At 35.6% G+C, this 17,785-nt stretch overlaps 2 protein-coding genes across 4 annotated transcripts in view; both read right to left on the reverse strand.

Annotated features, from left to right (window-relative positions):
• On the reverse strand, positions 1–5,740 carry LOC129921755 (uncharacterized). The gene is made up of 2 exons (XM_056004434.1): positions 1,899–5,740; positions 1–1,847 (listed from the first exon to the last, which is right to left on the reverse strand). Exons 1-2 carry the CDS (start codon positions 4,326–4,328, stop codon positions 1,290–1,292), a joined length of 2,988 nt encoding a protein of 995 aa, XP_055860409.1. The 5' UTR covers positions 4,329–5,740; the 3' UTR covers positions 1–1,289.
• A 6,756-nt stretch (positions 5,741–12,496) lies between these two features.
• LOC106080197 (rhodopsin-like) overlaps positions 12,497–17,785 on the reverse strand; it is an 80,682-nt gene continuing 75,393 nt past the window's right edge. For all 3 annotated transcript variants that reach the window (XM_056004986.1, XM_056004988.1, XM_056004987.1), the window contains 3 exons: positions 16,968–17,220; positions 15,739–15,923; positions 12,497–13,092 (listed from right to left, as the gene is read on the reverse strand). In XM_056004986.1, the coding sequence (XP_055860961.1) occupies positions 12,843–13,092; positions 15,739–15,923; positions 16,968–17,220 (688 nt within the window). In that variant the 3' untranslated portion in view covers positions 12,497–12,842. The remainder of the gene's footprint in view (positions 13,093–15,738; positions 15,924–16,967; positions 17,221–17,785) is intronic.

Here is a 17,785-nt window from a genome sequence, read left to right on the forward strand (position 1 = left end):
GATTTTATTTGAATTCAATAGTTAACAAAACTGACGATCTAGACTCACAAATTAATGATGCTTTGATAAAACAAAACTCTGGAACTTTATTAAATACAACGTAAGTACAATTTATGTACAAATTACAAATCAATGAGCATGGAACATATTACAAAGGCTTTTCAAACAGAGCTCTTAGAAACGTGACTAGCTACAAGGACTTAATATTATCGACTGACTTTTCTTTCTTACTACCGCCAATTCTCTGGCGCTAACCCTTTTCAAAAATGTCTTTGTTTAAATTCAAATCAACCAATAGATTTCAAACTTACTAATTAAGTCCCTTGGGTAAATCCTGATTTGAATGTCAAGTGTCTAAATTTGAGGATTAAATCCCGAGACTCATGTCGAGGGCTTATATTACTTTCAAAAGTGAAATGTACAAACAATTCTATAATGTAATCTGTGACATATTACCCCCCCCCTCCATTTAGCATTTGTATGGTAATAGAAATGCTCATATGTATTAAAAATATTTAAATATACACAAAATACCATACATGAAATTATAGAAAAATGGTTGAGGTAACATATGACAAAATAAAGTCAACTTGGAGATAACAACAATAATAAAAAAATGTAAATGCAGAGAATAAAATTATTGATGACTTTGAACACCTGTCTCACTATTGAAATGGTTATGAAAATGAGACAATGCTTGTCATGAACAATATCAAAAATTGTACAAGGCATAATACTTGGATAAATTAAATCTTGAATTGAATAGGTTACTTCTCTTCATGGTGCTTCATGATAATATTAAAATATGACATTATAACTCATTTGGTTAGTACTAATGTGAAAATGTGTACATGGAAAAATATATTGCATATGAAAAATTGACATAGAAAAAATAATAGAAAAAATAATTGTGATAATACATGACAATCTTCTGAGAAAATAGTACTCAATGTGATATAAATCTCAACATGTGTGAAGCAATGAAAAATTCCAATTGTCTGTCATGTATCTGTACTATTAAAATAGGATATATGCAATAATATTTGACCTGAAATAAAATGCACATGATTTAAAAATTAAAATGTCTGATGCATGTCATATGCAAAGATGCTGAAACATAATAAACAAAGTATCTTGAATGAGTGACTTTCCTCAGTGGGTTGCTTGGTGCTGAAATAAATATAACATCTGATATAGAACTCCTGTGGAAAAAGTGAGTAAACAAATTAATTTATTAATTAAATATAACTGGATAATGTTCTTCCTTGACGAGTATGAATGATAATGGATCAAGTGACACTAAATATGGTATAGTACATATATAAAATGTAAGTGTGAAGTTTAGAACCCTTCTGAATTGCTGTCATGGATGTGTGTACGTTTTTTCTAAACTTGAAGAAAAGGTCTTTCAGTTTATGAAGCTGTTGACTCCATGTCATAATGATCTCACAGATAATGTCTGATTGAACCGCGTTTGAGTTTGGTGAAAATAAGAACTGTCCGAAACCAAAACTCAATTTTCTGGTTGATGAACTTTGACGCTGTAGAACAATGGTAGCAGAATGCTTTGCATTAAAATGTTCAATAGAGCAATGACTGAACATGTCTGAGTTCAATCGGTCAATACAGCAATGTTGAAGAAGTTCATTTGTTCCTTTCTGAAGAAAAGTTGCCCCTTGAGTAGAAGGAGGATGAAACTTGGTGTTGTCAATGTTATTGCTTTCTGAGTTTCTTTCAAATTGCAGTACTGGAAATGTCTCAGAAACACTGGTAAAGAAATCTGCATGGTCTGGAAACACTTTAGTGTCTTTCACTGTTTGTAGTGTTATGTCATCCAGAGTGATGACCTTTGGAATGTCACTTTGATTTGCTGCTGCTATGTCATTCAGAGTGATGACCTTGGGAATGTCAATGTTATTTGATGTCGGTAATGAAACATCTATCTCAGGAATGGGTGTTGATGATGTTTCTTCTTCCTCAGGAATAGTTGCTAAGCTTGTAAAATGTTCAACTTCTGCTTTGATGTCTTCATTATCTGTTTCATGGTAATGTTCAAACATATGAACATGAGATACTCTGGTAAACTTGTTGACATTGATTTCATAAAGCAGGTTGGAAATCCTTCTGGTGATAGTAAATGGACCTTGCCATTTGTAGAATAGCTTGTTACTCCAATCTGGTAACAGTAAATTGACTTGATCTCCTTGAGCAAAATATCTTGATTTCATGTGTTCATGTAATATTCTTTGACTTCCAATGTTCTTGGTTGTAATGGCTTCTTTAGTTGACTCATATTCTTTCAAATGAGGAATACTTGTATGAGTGATAGAGTCAGATTGCATAAAAATTTCTTTGTTATCTGCCTCTGGTTCATGAGACTTGTCTTGATTGACTTCAGTTTGACCAGTTAGAGTTCTTGTATCATTGCTAGAGACTCTGGGCATGTCGTCTTGTTCTTCAAAGTTCAACAATGGACATTCGGGAATTGGTGGTGGACTTATGACCGGTAGGGATGGGCTTGATGTAACTGGGGGTGTCCATGTTGAATGTTCTTGATTGTTGCTGGCTACTGGACTAGTAACTGGTTCTGTTGCATTCTGCACAACTTGAGTAACTGAGGTAGCCATGTGATTATTTTGGCTAACTTGTTCAGGTGCCAAATGTTCTTGTTGTCTGGACATGGATCTTGTCATTACTGCCAAACATTTTTGACCTTGCTCTATGGCATTTGTACATTCAGTAAGTTCTTGAGGAGTGCATTCTTTAACTCCTTCTATGTTTCCAATGATTAGGTCCACTGGTAGATTGGGTGTTACTAATGCTTTTGTTTGACCACTGAAGAATGGTGTAGTAACATAAATGATGGCTTCAGGTAACTTGCTGACAGTTCCGTTGAATGCAGTGACTTGGACGTGGTTGCCTGTGAAACGGTTTGCGTGTACGAAGCGTTCATGTACTAATGTGGACGTGCTTCCTGTGTCACGAAGCACTTCCACCTTCTTGTCTCCTACAAAGCCTGGATAAAATTTGAGACCATTGGACTTTGCAATGACTGTCATAGTTGAGTGCTCATTGTAATAGCTTCTGTTATATGAGCTTCTGTTTGGCATATATTGTGGTCTGGAGTCCTGTGAATGACTTCTGTAGCGAGGTTTGTTGTTATCTGGTTTATTGTTTCCAGGTGCTTTGTTGAGATTGTATTGCTCTCTATTGCTGTATCTTTGAGTTGGTGATGTGGGTGTATCAAAATTTTGATTTTTTGAGACTGCCTGTTTTTTCCAACATTCATGATTTTGGTGACCCTTTTTATGGCAAAATGAACATTCTGTGGTTCTGCTGCGGCATTGAGACGTGAAATGCCCTAGTTTATGACATTTGTTGCATTTGACTTTGTCATCTGACTTATATCTTGCATTTTTGTCTTGAGCAAAGCAGACAAAATTTTCTTCAACAGATGGTTTGACTGACTTGTTTGGATAGGCTGCTCTATATTGTCTGATGATCTTGGTTAATGTCTGTATATCAGTAGGATTTCTCTCTATAATGTAAGATTGAATATCTTCTGAGTGAGCATGGGTGATGTTGTCGATAATAATATGTTGACGAAGAGCTTGGTAACTTTCTTCTATTTTTGCCATGGATACCCATCTATCAAACCACATTGACATATTAGCTACAAAAATTTGCGGATCATCATTTTGCTGTGGCCTTTCATTATAGAATTTCTTTCTATAGTTGGCTGAAGTTGCTCCGTATTGGCGCAGTAGAGCTTCCTTGATATCAGAGTAAGTGCTGCGTTCATTGATTGACAGTTGTGAGCAAATGTTGACAGCTTTGCCAGTCAAAAGGGTGAGGAGTGAGCTCGACCAATGTGCTTCAGGTAGACCGGATGTTGTAGCTATTTCTTCAAATCTTATGAGATACGAGTCCATATTGTCAATGTTTTCGTTGAATGCCGATATTTTGTTCATTAATCTGTATTTGTCAAACATACTTGAGTGACCTTGAATTGAAATGCTTTCTTTATTTTGCCTTTCGAATTCCATTTTTTCTTTTTCATGTTGTCTTTGCTTTTCGGCGTCTTGCCTTTGTTTTTCAGATTCTTGCCTTTGTTTTTCGGCGTCTTGCAATTTTTTTTCTTCTAATTGCATGCGTTTTTCAGATTCTTGTAATTTTTTTTCTTCTAATTGTATGCGTTTTTCAGATTCTTGCTCTTGATATTCTTTTTCTTCTTGTTTCTCTGCCCACTGGTCTGGCTTTGAAATTTGCTTTTCTTTGGCAAATTCTATTAATTCGAAGAATCGTTGTGTTCTAGAACTGGAAGCCATATTTAATTTTTTTGTTAGTTTCTTGTATTGGAGCAAAATGTTCAATATCTGGATTTTGGCTTTATCTCAGATATAATAATAATATAGATCTATTGAGCCGATGTACTTTTTACTGGTTTAACAGTTGGTTAAATCTGGTCTTCTTTATAACGCCAGTTATTTGATTTACTGGTCTTTTTTATACTGCCAGTTATTTGCTTTACTGGTCTTTTATATTGCCAGTTATTTACTTTACTGGTCTTTTTTATAATGCCAGTTATTTGACTTACTGGTCTTTTAATAATGCCAGTTATTTGACTTACTGGTCTTTTAATAATGCCAGTTATTATGTATATTGGTCTTATTCCTTTTGCCAATTACATATAATAATAGTTTTCGTGAGTTAGACGTAACTCTAACGAAAATCTTTATAAAAGAATTATCGATAACCAACTGACCTGTTAAACACAGAAATTCTGTCCTCCGTTAAATAAGAATGAAGTTCCTTTGAAGAGTTTTAGAAATTGGTCCCAGATCTAGATCTTGAATAAATTTCGTTAAAAGTTGTCCATGAACTTTTGTTAGTCGGAGAGTGCCAAATATGTCACAACAACATTCGGATGGTATGACGTCACGATGTGTTGTGATGCCGAGGATTTTATTTGAATTCAATAGTTAACAAAACTGACGATCTAGACTCACAAATTAATGATGCTTTGATAAAACAAAACTCTGGAACTTTATTAAATACAACGTAAGTACAATTTATGTACAAATTACAAATCAATGAGCATGGAACATATTACAAAGGCTTTTCAAACAGAGCTCTTAGAAACGTGACTAGCTACAAGGACTTAATATTATCGACTGACTTTTCTTTCTTACTACCGCCAATTCTCTGGCGCTAACCCTTTTCAAAAATGTCTTTGTTTAAATTCAAATCAACCAATAGATTTCAAACTTACTAATTAAGTCCCTTGGGTAAATCCTGATTTGAATGTCAAGTGTCTAAATTTGAGGATTAAATCCCGAGACTCATGTCGAGGGCTTATATTACTTTCAAAAGTGAAATGTACAAACAATTCTATAATGTAATCTGTGACACTTACAAACAATACATTTTGACATATTAACCAAAAGTTATTACGTAATAAACTATGCATTGTGACGTATTAACATTATATGCGCTACGTCCATGAAGACTGGAAGTTTGATTGTAATGTTTTGTAAATTCAAACTAAGTGATTAGGCCTTTATTTTCGGTGTATATCAAATAAATGCAACGGCGCCTGGTGATTACATATGCCCAACCTGTGACCGCAGCTGTGTATCAAGGATTGGCCTCTTTAGTCACACAAGAAGTTGCAAATGGATACTTTTCATTGTCGAGACATAATATGCCAAAGAGATCAATTAATAACAGTGTAAATATTCAACTACAGAATAAAAATTGATGTTTTCTTTAAAAAAAGGAAAATTGTAACCTTATTGGTAATAAATTGTTTCGCATGATACTAGAATTTTAATGTAATTTTCCAGTTCTGTCTGTGAGTCTGTATTTATTGAGTGCGTATGTGTTACTTTCTTAACCAACAATACACATGTGGGTACATCTATTTCATATTTTTTCTTTTGTAGAAAAGCATCATTGACTTTAAAATGAATACATTTGTTGCCAAAGAAAATTAAGTGTTTTTTTCTTTTTATTCAATAAAATTCTTAAGACAGTTTTAATTTTCCTAAAAGTAAAGCATAGTCCTTTCGGACAATGCGATCTATGTGGCAGGTAGTGAAAACGCCATCTGATTCTGCGCCCACGGTTAACGGGGTGTCATGGGGTCAGCACTCAGTACAATGACCAACCGCCTTTACATTTGCATAACACATTACAGTTGGATGAACTCAGGGGCGCCTTAGAAATTGTTAAATTCAAAATCCCAGTCTTCACTGAGATTCAAGACCGAGACCGCTCGCAGTGGCGTAGCGAGGAATTTGCAATCGTTTTGGGGCCACCGGTGGGGGGGGGGCCTTGACCTCTTTAGGTGCCCCTACATTTTGACATTCGACATCAGGACATGAGATAATGGGGTAATATTTAATGTAAAAAATTCTAACACTCATTTGGGGGTCCCTCTCAAGTGGGGACCTCTCTGAATTGTGGGTTCGAGGGGGATTTTCAAATTCTCCCCCCCCCCATCCCCACCATAGCTACGCCACTGACTCCTTAGTTTCAAGGCCAGGCGTTTTACACTCAACTACAACATTATTAAGATGTTCAGATGTATCTCATAGAAAGGCTCGTAAGAAAACACCAAAGTCTCATGCATTTAATCTTATTAGAGCAAGTTCAAGGTTTTAAATTTAATTGCGTTCATTTAATTAACCTTTTTTCTTGTAGTTTTGTTTGAAAAGCTTATATCAACTTACTCGGTCAGTCTGTCTTTCTGTTTGTCTGGGCAAAGTTTTGTACACGTTATTTCTCCCACATCTATTCTTGGATTAAGTTGAAGCTTTTACACAATTAATTGTTTATTGGTAATCAATTATTTTGTTTGGTATCGAATACAACTTCTACATTAGTGGTATATATAGCTGTAAAAATAGAGTTCTTACCCTTAGAAATGTTTTTGTTTTTTTTTAAGAATTTTTCTATTATGCTTGTTTATATCTTTACCTTGGATCTTTCCTCAGCAAAGGTAGGAACTAGGAATCTCATTGGACCTCATTCACCAATCGTAAACAAACAACATTTAGCCACGTGACGGTATTGATAAAACAATGAAAATTACATATCACGTGACAGCCTTTATGGATTGTGTCATTTGCATAGAAGATATAGAGAACCACGTGGCTAAATGTTGTTTGTTTACGATTGGTGAATGAGGTCCATTCCCACATGCGTGCCCTTCAACACACCCACACTACTGCTAAACTGGTTTTCAAAGTGCAAAGACTGGACCTTCGCCTTCGCCTGTTGGAAGGTTGGGGCACCACACAAGATCCGTTGACCGTCTTTCTCCTTTCCTCTCTGTTTTCTCTTTGGCTAGAATCTCTTTCCGTGACTAGACCCGCTGTCTTCCCGTCTTTTTCTCTGACTTCCTCTACTTCTTTTTCCTGGTTCTGTTCCCTGACTTGACCTAGTTAATTTGATTCATGTCTCGGATATTCTTTCAGAATGGACCTCATTCACCAATCGTAAGCAAACAACATTTAGTCACGTGATCTTATTGATAAAACAACGGAAAAAAAACTGTCACGTGACAACCATCATGAATGAAACATTAGATCATAAATTATATAGAAGAGATAGACAACCACGTGGCTAAATGTTTACGATTGGTGAATGAGGTCCATTGATTGGGACAGCGGGGATGGCGAGGGGCAAGGTTCGAGCCTAGGGCCGCCGAAACGACAGTTTAGAAAATATGCAAAAGGACAAAACAGTCGGGGGGCCACTGTCCTCTTGGCTCATATTTCTCAAGGCTAATGCTAAATTTTGACTCCCGCTGCGGGGAAGAGGAGGAAACCGTTTCTCATAATCTTTTTGACTGCCCCAGACTTGCTGATCTCCGCCTCGACTGCTCTGGGAAACCAACAAATTCTCGACCTGTATGGCGACATTTATGCACTACGCAAGACAGCAGGGTTTCTGTCCAGGGCTTTTGCAAGAGAGGATTTGAGTCTCTCCATTTCTCACTCAAATGGAGTTTGATGATGATTTTGAGACAGCCGGGAAATTTGGAATGCGACCTGTCAGTCTTGTTATAAACGTTTAGAAAATATTTTTAAATTATTCTGGTTTTAAAAAATAGCCCTAACACTATAATGGACAAAAAAGCATTAACATTGAAATTAAGCTCTGCGACAAGAAATTCATCCGATTCCATGTCGATTTGGACATTTTAAAAGTGTCTAAGCAATTGCTCCTTTTCTTTAATATTAAGGCTTGTCGTCAAGTCCAAAGGTAAATGAGGAATACAATAATTTCCGTGGCTACACAGCACCAGCAACATCCATGAAAGCATTATCGTTGACCGCCGGTGGTCGATTAAATTCTATTTTCGCCGTGTGCGTCATTCCTTTTTTTTTTTTTTTTTTTTTAAAAAAAAGGAAACCTCAGAATTTGCGCTATTCAGTTTTAGCTTTATCATCATAGGAATCCTTGGGCTTTATGCCTCTTTTCTTTGCCTCTTTTTTGGGCTTTATATGCCTCTTTTATGGGCCATCTTGCCTCTTTTGTGGGCTTTTTTTTTTTTTTTTTTTTTTTTTTTTTTTTTTTTAATATGTTTTTATTTGTAAGTTACCATAATTCACAAGTATTAAATCATAAACAATTGAAAAGTGATTAACCTAAAAATATAATAACAGTAATAGAAATATTATTTAATATCAAAGACATACTACCTAACCAATGAACCCCCTAAAGACAGAAAAATGATACAAGTATACTCTACTCCAGAACAATCAACACAATATCAGATATCCCTGACCCCCAACACCCTATTTCTGAAAAACTACATGAGCATTATACAGGTATATGAAAATCAAACTAGATAATTCTCTACCCTAAAGTCCATTATTCTTCTAAATGTTAATTCCAAGTGATTAGGATCAAACACCTTATTATTATGTAGACATTTGAGCCAGGTAGCCCAAACAAGATTCCTGTATTCGGAAACAATAATCAAGTTAAAGTTATGTATCATTTTATTTTTTAGTTTTGGCAGCTTGTTTAAAATAATAGACAAGTTAACATTTACATAATTGCCACAGTTTGCTTCCAATAGGTCCATTACAGTACTTCTAACTTGAAGGAATAATGGACATTCCAAATACATGTGTTTTTCGTTATCAGCATTTTCAAGGTGGCATAATATACATTCACGGTCATTTGCCCGTCTTCTAACCATAGGGGTCATCCCAAAGATAAGTCTATAACTAATCTCTCTAGCTTTTGGTGGGATATGTTTACTGTGTAGGTTTATGAATGTGTCCTTGAATTCTGTCACCCCAAGAACTCTCCCCCACTTAATCCTATTCACTAGGCTTTCCTGTAACAGCTTTTTAAGTGTTATGTATGATTCTTTGGTTTTGTTGTGTATTAAATGTTCATTACCAGGTAAAACTCTTGAAATAGATCTGTAAAACGGATGAGTGACTGTACCAAAATAGTGAGGAGTATCATTGTGTATTGGAAGAAGACTACTTAATCTTAAACCATAATAGTAAATTGTCAAGGGAAAGTTTGTTGGGTTTCTAACTACTTGACCTACAAATTTTAGCCTTAGCGACTGTATTTTTGTTTTAACATCTTGCAAGTTTATCCCCCCATCCTCTTTGTTTTGAATGAGTGTAGTGTGCTTAATGCTCCTAATAGTGTTTTTAAATATAAAGCTTCTAATTAACTTGTTCAGCTTGTTTATGAATTTAGGAGGTGGCTCTGTAATGTTAGCTAAATAGACAATCTTTGGAATGACCAAACTATTTATCAATACAGCTCTACCAAATATTGTAGAACCTGTGTGCTGATAACGTTTAATTAAGTTTGAGGCTTTGACAAAAATATTCTCCCACTGGTCTTTACAATAGAACAAAGGATTACAGGTATAGACAATACCACAAATCTTGATTTTATCAACAATTCTGAAAGCGCAATTTTCTTTGAATTTCCATTTCCCTAGTCCCATTACAGAGGATTTATTTATATTTATTTTTGAACCACTAGCTTCTCCGAAAAGTGTAAATTTCTTTAGTATATTCTCAATATCTTGCTCTGAAGATGGAAAAAAGGTTGTATCATCCGCATAGGCTTTGACTTTGATGGTTGAGAAGGAACGACCCGGTATATTTATCCCAATAATGGATGGGTCAGATCTTACAGATTCCAAGAAGGGTTCCAAGCAAAGGATATACAAGAAGGGGGATAAGGGACAGCCCTGTCTGACAGACCTTTGTATGAGGATACTCCTACTGAGAGAATGATTAATTATCAATCTACTTGTTGCATTGGTATAGACAAGCTTTATATATCTGATTAACAGGGAACTTATTTTACATTTCTCAAGCACCTTGAACAGGAAGCTATGGCTTACTCGGTCAAAGGCTTTTTCTTGATCTACAGATAAAAGAGACACATTGAGGTTTTTATCCTTACTGTACATGATAAAATCCCGTAAAAAATGCGTCATGCCGTCAATGTTTCTGTCCGGGATACAACAGTACTGGTCATGTCCGATAAGTTGGTTTATGAGTGGTTTCATTCTTAGGAAAATCATTTTTGTGAGAAGTTTATAGTCCGTGTTGAGAAGTGAAATGGGCCTATAGTCGCTAGGTGAAGTGTTATTTTCAGATTTCTTAGGTAAAAGTGTGATGTATGCTTCGTTAAAATTTGGAGGAAAATGTCCCAGTTTAATGGCGTCGCTATATAGTCGCAGTAAGAGAGGACCAAGCAGGGGGAAGAAGGTTTTATAGAGTTCAAATGTTAAGCCATCTGAACCGGGTGATTTATTGTTCTTAGTCGAGTCAAGGGCAGTCCTGAGTTCGTCTAGCGTAAATGCACTCCCTAAAAGATCTTCATCTGTCTTGTCCAGCTGGTTGCAAAATTTTAGAAAATTATCTTGAGCATCAGTATATACTGGCTCTTCACTGTATATAGTAGTGAAGTGTTTTGTAAAAATATTCTTAATATCTTCATAATCATCTACTTTATTCCCCTCACTATCTATGATGTTGCTTATTATTTTACTTGATTGTACATTCTGTTCAAACGATAGGAATAGTTTACTAGGACCTTCATTACTAATCTCAGCACCCCTATAAGTATACTTGTTTAATTCCTCTAGTTTTAAAAGAGTTTCTGTTTTAACGATTTCATCATCCGTGTGTAATAATGTGTATTTGAGTTGTTCATATTCTTGCCTCCTACGTCCCTGAGCTAATGTAGATATTAACTGGCTTTGCTGCTTGATAGAACTTTTTAGGAGAGGCCATGTCTGTGTTAAATCGAAATGTGGATCTTGTATATCTATTTTCGCCGTGTGCGTCATTCCTCAGCAATGGTATGTTTTATTCTATTTGATAATAAAAGTCTTTAACTTTAGTATTACTTGAACTATAATTTGTTCATATTTCATGTGGTTTACATAGTTTGAATATTTGTATATTTACACATATATATCTCTGTGGCATTTTACGTCTCGAGAGACGATCTTTTCCCTTTGCAACTTCTTGTGTGACTAAAGAGGCCAATCCTTGATACACAGCTGCGATCGCAGGTTGGGCATATATAATCACCAGGCGCCGTTGCATTTTCACCCTTCTTTCTGCTTCTGTTGTGTATGACATCTGCAATCTGTGACCCTTCCTTTATGCTCTCTCTCCATGTGGATCTGTCCAGTGCCACCTCTTCCCAGTTGCCAGTGTCGACCAAACGCGACATGAAGCTCTTCAAAATCGACACATATATATATATATATATATATATATATATATATATATATATATATATATATATATATATATATATATATATATATGTATGTGTGTGTATGTGTGTGTCAAAGGACTGCGTTAACGCTAGTACAGTTTATTATGCTAAAAGTAAAAAACATAATGGGCCTTAAGAATTCTGTGAAATCGCTTTTCATCTAATTCTAAAACAAACTTAAGGATGCTGGCACATATGCCTAATTTTGACTTTTGTAATGTACGTGCCTATATACAAGGAAGCAACAGTGAGGTTTATAAATGTTATCTTTTTTTTTTTATCGATTAAAATAAATAAGGCTTGTCTTCGGGTACGAAAATTAATGAGGAATGCAGTTTTTCTCATGGTTAAGCAGCCCCAGCTGTGACCTACACATTTTGCCACATCCAGTGCAGGCAATGGCATTGTCCGCCGGTGGTCGATTTAGATTTTCTTTTCGCCATCTGCGTCTGTCCTAGGCAGCGGATTTTCTTTTGGTATCATGGATGTATCCCGAGGCCATAGTAATTGATCTCCAGCTGTCACGTTCTGAAGTCACATGCAAGCAGGTGATCTGTTCTATGCCAGTTTAAGCAAATAATGTTTAATAATGTTTATCCAAGAAGGTCGATATCTTATATTGCCAAATTTTGTTAAGCAGCAGTTGCTATAGTTAAATTTGCTAACCATGCGCCAATATCAAATCGTAAGTGTAAAGACTATATATTACAAAAATATTGTATATTTTATTGGTTTGTACATTTAACATAAACAACAACAGACTTATGGCAAGTATTTATGACAGCAACTATATGTCTTGAAGTTGTCAATGAGCTATGAGACGAGATAAGATGTAGGTGCCGTAGACATCAAAGAGTGACATTCAATAACTAAATATATTACAAGTCAATGTCGCTTGATGTCCGACACTCTCTATTGAACAACAGCGCATATAACACATCACAGTATACTCTCTAATAATGAGCTTGTCACTTATGCGATGAGATCCACACAATTTGTCACAAACATTTCCACGTTTCTTCGAGAGTACATCAGTGTCTCGGCAGACGTCAAATTGCCGTCTGCTTGGTCCAAGATGAACGAGTGTATCTTCCGTGTAGACTTGAGAACTGCGGAGTGTATCTTCCGTGTAGATTTGAGAACTGCGGACTTTGGGCGGGGCACGTTTTGATAGCTTTGATCAGATTGCTCAGTTTCTCATAAAGCTGTTTTCTGAAGAACTTGTTGCTAAGGAAGTAGATGTAAAAGTTGACTGCGTGGCTTGAATCAGACATGACGAAGAAGATATTGGTCAAGAAACTGTGAAAAGTATATTGTTGGAGATATTACAAAATGAAAGCATGATACGTTCAATAATTATGTATCTGTTTACAACGGTGTGTTTAACGATATATGTACGTATGTATCTATTCATTTTTTAAATTTCTTTCTCTGTCTTATTCTGTCTGTCTCTCTCTCTCTCTCTCTTCGTCTCTCTCTCTCTATCTCTCTCTTAGTCTCTATCTCTTGTTAACTCTCTGTGTCTGTCTCTATCTATCTATCTATCTATCTATCTATCTATCTATCTATCTATCTATCTATCTATCTATCTATCTATCTATCTATCTTTCTGTCTGCCTGTCTATCTGTTTCTTTGTCCATCCCTCCATCTAACAGAGAAACAGAGAATGACCCGCCATTCAGTTTTTGCAGTCTGGTCGAGTGTTAGTCGCTTCGTTCTGTTGTCTCGATTAGCCTTGCCCTCTGCCCCCCCCCCCCCACATCGTCCAGAAGAATGTCTGACCTTCGAGGTCATTTTCTTCTTTTATGATAGACCGTTGGAAACTTTCTTCCTGTCTGTCGGTACATAAGTAACGTTTAGAGATGAGATACTATAAATAGCATATTTTTAACTTGACCTTCAAACGCCCTCTATAACTAAAGTATCAAAAAAAATGACCTCAATAGCCTAAATATTGATTTAAAAAATTACCTATGCAACCATAATATTAAACTATTATTAAAAATAATGAACTTTTTACACAAAATATTGATTTATTGCATTAGAAATAGACCTATTTAATCTAAATATTGATCTATTCACAAAGAATTTTTTGATTAACCGAAATGTTAAAATACTAATCAAAATCAATGACCTATCGGCATGGTGACATATTCTTTAAAAATTACTTTCAAAACCAAAACATTTAACTATGAAACAAACGAAAAGTTATTGAATTAAAATATTGACCAAATTAACAAATAAAAAAGGTTACAAAGACAATTTGTATGGAAACACAAACTCGAAATCGGACCCCCGAAGTGGTCCACCCAAGCAGGTAAAAAGTCAGGTATCAGTATTTTATGTACGAACATCAGAATTAAATTCGATCAAAGACAAATGACAGAGAAGAATGGAGAAAGAAGGTTGACAGATCTTGTGTGGAGCCCAGCGGTCCAGCAAACTAATGGATAGGTGAAAGTGAATGTGAAGTTAAATGTGAACCTGGCCTAACTGATGTCTTATAATGAGTATCTAATTGATGTAATTGGTTTGTAAATGGTCAATCTCTAATTCCTCAAAAAAAAAAAAAAAAAAAAAAAAAATTACCTTTAACTAAGTGTATCTAGAGTTATATATCCCATATTATTTCACTCGATATTATGAAAAATTACATATTAATTGTTGTTTTAAATTTTGTTCCACATATATGCATACTAAATAGATTTTTTCTCGTTAAAAAAAATAAACATTTTTTTTCGTGTAAATGTAGTAATTAGTATGACAGAACTTACACAACTTAGCGATACAAATGTAAACAAAAAATGTTTCTAACAAACAAATTATAACTGTATGCATATATGTGTTAAAAATATGGCATTAGTTAGGGAAAGTAAAGGTGTTTGGTCGTTGTGCTGGCCACATAACACCCTGCTTGTTAACCGTGGGCTAAAGAAACAGTTGACCTTAACGTCATCTGCCCCATAGATCGGGAGGCGTGAAAGGGGAAACTTTACTTTTAATCAATGTTGGACTAGTGGACAAAAAAATATAGAAGTGCAGATCTTAGAGAAGAAGTGGAGATGGATTGGTCACACCCTTAGAAAAATTACCAGCAACAGAGCTAGGCAGGCCTTAGAGTGGAACCCCCAGGGAACATACGCAGAGGAAGTGGAGACGGATTGGTCACACCCTTAGAAAAATTACCAGCAACAGAGCTAGGCAGGCCTTAGAGTGGAACCCCCAGGGAACATACGCAGAGGAAGTGGAGATGGATTGGTCACACCCTTAGAAAAATTACCAGCAACAGAGCTAGGCAGGCCTTAGAGTAGAACCACCAGGGAACAAGACGCAGAGGAAGACCAAAAAGAACATGGCGACGCAGTGTACTTGAAGAAGCAGAGAAGACCGGGAAGAGCTGGGACACCATCAAAAAGCTAGCAAGAGACCGTGGAGAGTGGCGTGTTTTTGTCGAGGCCCTATGTTCCATGAGGAACTCAAAGGAGTGATGATAATGATGATGAATGTTGGACTGATCAGTTGGGAAGCGTGGTCGAGAGGCCAAGTGCGCTTGGCTTGGCCACCTAGAAGGGGGCTCGAGGTTCGACACCCGACTCGGGCAGAGTTGTATTTACTGAGCGCCTAAAGGCAGCACGGAAAACCAACTCCTAGATACCCCCTCCCACCCCCCCACTGGTCCACAAATGAGATTGGACCAAAAGCGTTCTGAGCATGCTATAAGCATGAAAGTAGCGCTATATAAAAGCTATAATAATAATATTAGAATCTACTGATAAACTAAAGGTTCCTGCAGTTCTTAAATCATCTAAGTTTGGGGTCTCTTACTTAAGTTGCCATAATTTAGATCATCACAAAGTGATGAAGAAAGGCTAGGTGTGACACCTTATCTTCTATTCCCAATTATTTCTACGACTAATTTCGTTTAAAGTAACACAGTGACCTACAATTGTAAGTTCTCATCGTAAGGGACTTTCCTCCTTTTCAAGTCTGCCATAAACAGATGCTGCACTGGCCTAGGGATGACCAGGATGGAGAAGACGACACAAGTAAACATAGTCATGACAGTTATCTGCCTTTGAAACCTTTTCCTCTTTTCTAGAGCCGACCTGGATACTGAAAAATGTCTTTTCTGAAAAAAATTCACAACATTATTATTTTCTATTTAAGTACTAAGCTGAATTTGAATAATAATTGGAGGATGATACCCTCCTGTGCAGTATGATGAGACATTATTGATGAAATTAGTTAAATAATTAATCAAAACATTGAGGTTTATCAAAAGCAATTTTGATCAATCAAAAAAGAACATAAAACTGTAGTGTTATTTAACCAAGGCTAGACCAATAAGAGAACATCAATCTCTTATGTAGGAACTCATAACACAAGAAAACACAAAGATGCACCACACATAATGAAATAGAGCAGAAAGTTCATAACAAACAAATCATGAAATTTAGGATAAATGACAAAAAATTAAACAAGCAATTATATGTAAAACACTAAACCATAATCTTCAAATACAAAAAACCTCATAAAATACTAAGAAAGACACAAAGATAAAGATACATATCATACTCCATCTGCTAGGACAAAAAAGGTGAAAATACTCCTTCCCCAGTGCTATAAGGGCATGAAATGGGTTGCCTGAATCAGCCTGAGAAACGAATGACTTGGCAGAGTTTAAGTCATAGATTAACTTGCATGACTACACTGACCAAGGGACACGCCTAGGACCTTATCATCTTCTTTTTAAAACGCCTTTATCAGCTCACTCTGTCTGTCTGTCTGTCTGTCTGTATGACAGAATGAGTTGATATTAGTTTTAAAGAACTTCCACTTATAATGTTATTATTTACATAATATTCCTTTGAACACATTCATATATAATATACTCAATACTCCTATATAAATTCACAATAATGAACGAGTTTTGTCTTAAAATTCTTACAATTATTAAAACATAAGAATAATAGTAACTAATTTCAAAGCTTATATAAACTCTGTCTCGCCAAAAGTTTGTACATGTTATTTCTCCCACACCCACTCTCGGATTAAGCTGAAATTTTGCATAATTATCCATTTTGCCTGACAACACAAGTAGCAACAAAGAAATTAGCCTAGTAGTTAATTAACTATTGATAACAAGCTTTGTAATAATGTAGTGCAATCTTACCAAATTACTCACTGACGCATACAACCTCTTGGCTATCAAGCAGGTCATGATGAGAATGAGCAGCACTGGTAGAAATGAATAGACTATTAGGTGGATGATGACAGCGATAAAATAGAAGTTTTCCTCTTCCTTAGTTTCGTTGTGATAATCGCATTTATTATTGTCTCCCTTGTTGAAGTAGAATACCTTAAAATAGTACCAATTGATGGCCAGCAAGGAGAGGATAATAATTCCATTGAGCGACAGGTAGATGCTAAAAAACAGAACAAAAAGTAAGCACAAGTTGAAAAAAAAAAGATAAAATCGATAAATAGTAAGCTTTCCTAGGTACAGAATACAGAAGTATTGATATGGTGTTATCATAAACCAATAATTTTTACAAAGCTTATATTAACTAATTATATATGTCTGTCCGTCTGTCTCTCTGGTAAAAAGTGCTTTAATTAGGCTTTGTTTTTTTTAAGAAGCACATAAAAAAATCCTTTTTTTTTAAAAAAAAGAAAGCTTATATTATCTTATCTTATATAATACAGACGTTACTTCAAAAAGGAAGGTGATTATGTCCTACGCACCATGCATTCAGTCATGCATATTAACCAATGACCTAAATTCTGCCAAGTCACTGGTTTTCCTGGCTAGCTCAGGCAACTCATTCCATGCTCTAATAGCACTAGGGAAGAAGGAGTATTTGTACAAATTTGTCCTAGCATATGGAACAAGCAGTGTGCCTTTATCTTTGTGTCTTTCTAAGTATTTTATTAAATTTTGTATTTGTATTTGAAGATTATGGTTCAGTGTTTTATGTATAATTACTACTA

This window comes from Biomphalaria glabrata, chromosome 11, assembly GCF_947242115.1.
Source record: "Biomphalaria glabrata chromosome 11, xgBioGlab47.1, whole genome shotgun sequence".
Lineage (NCBI taxonomy): Eukaryota > Metazoa > Mollusca > Gastropoda > Planorbidae > Biomphalaria > Biomphalaria glabrata.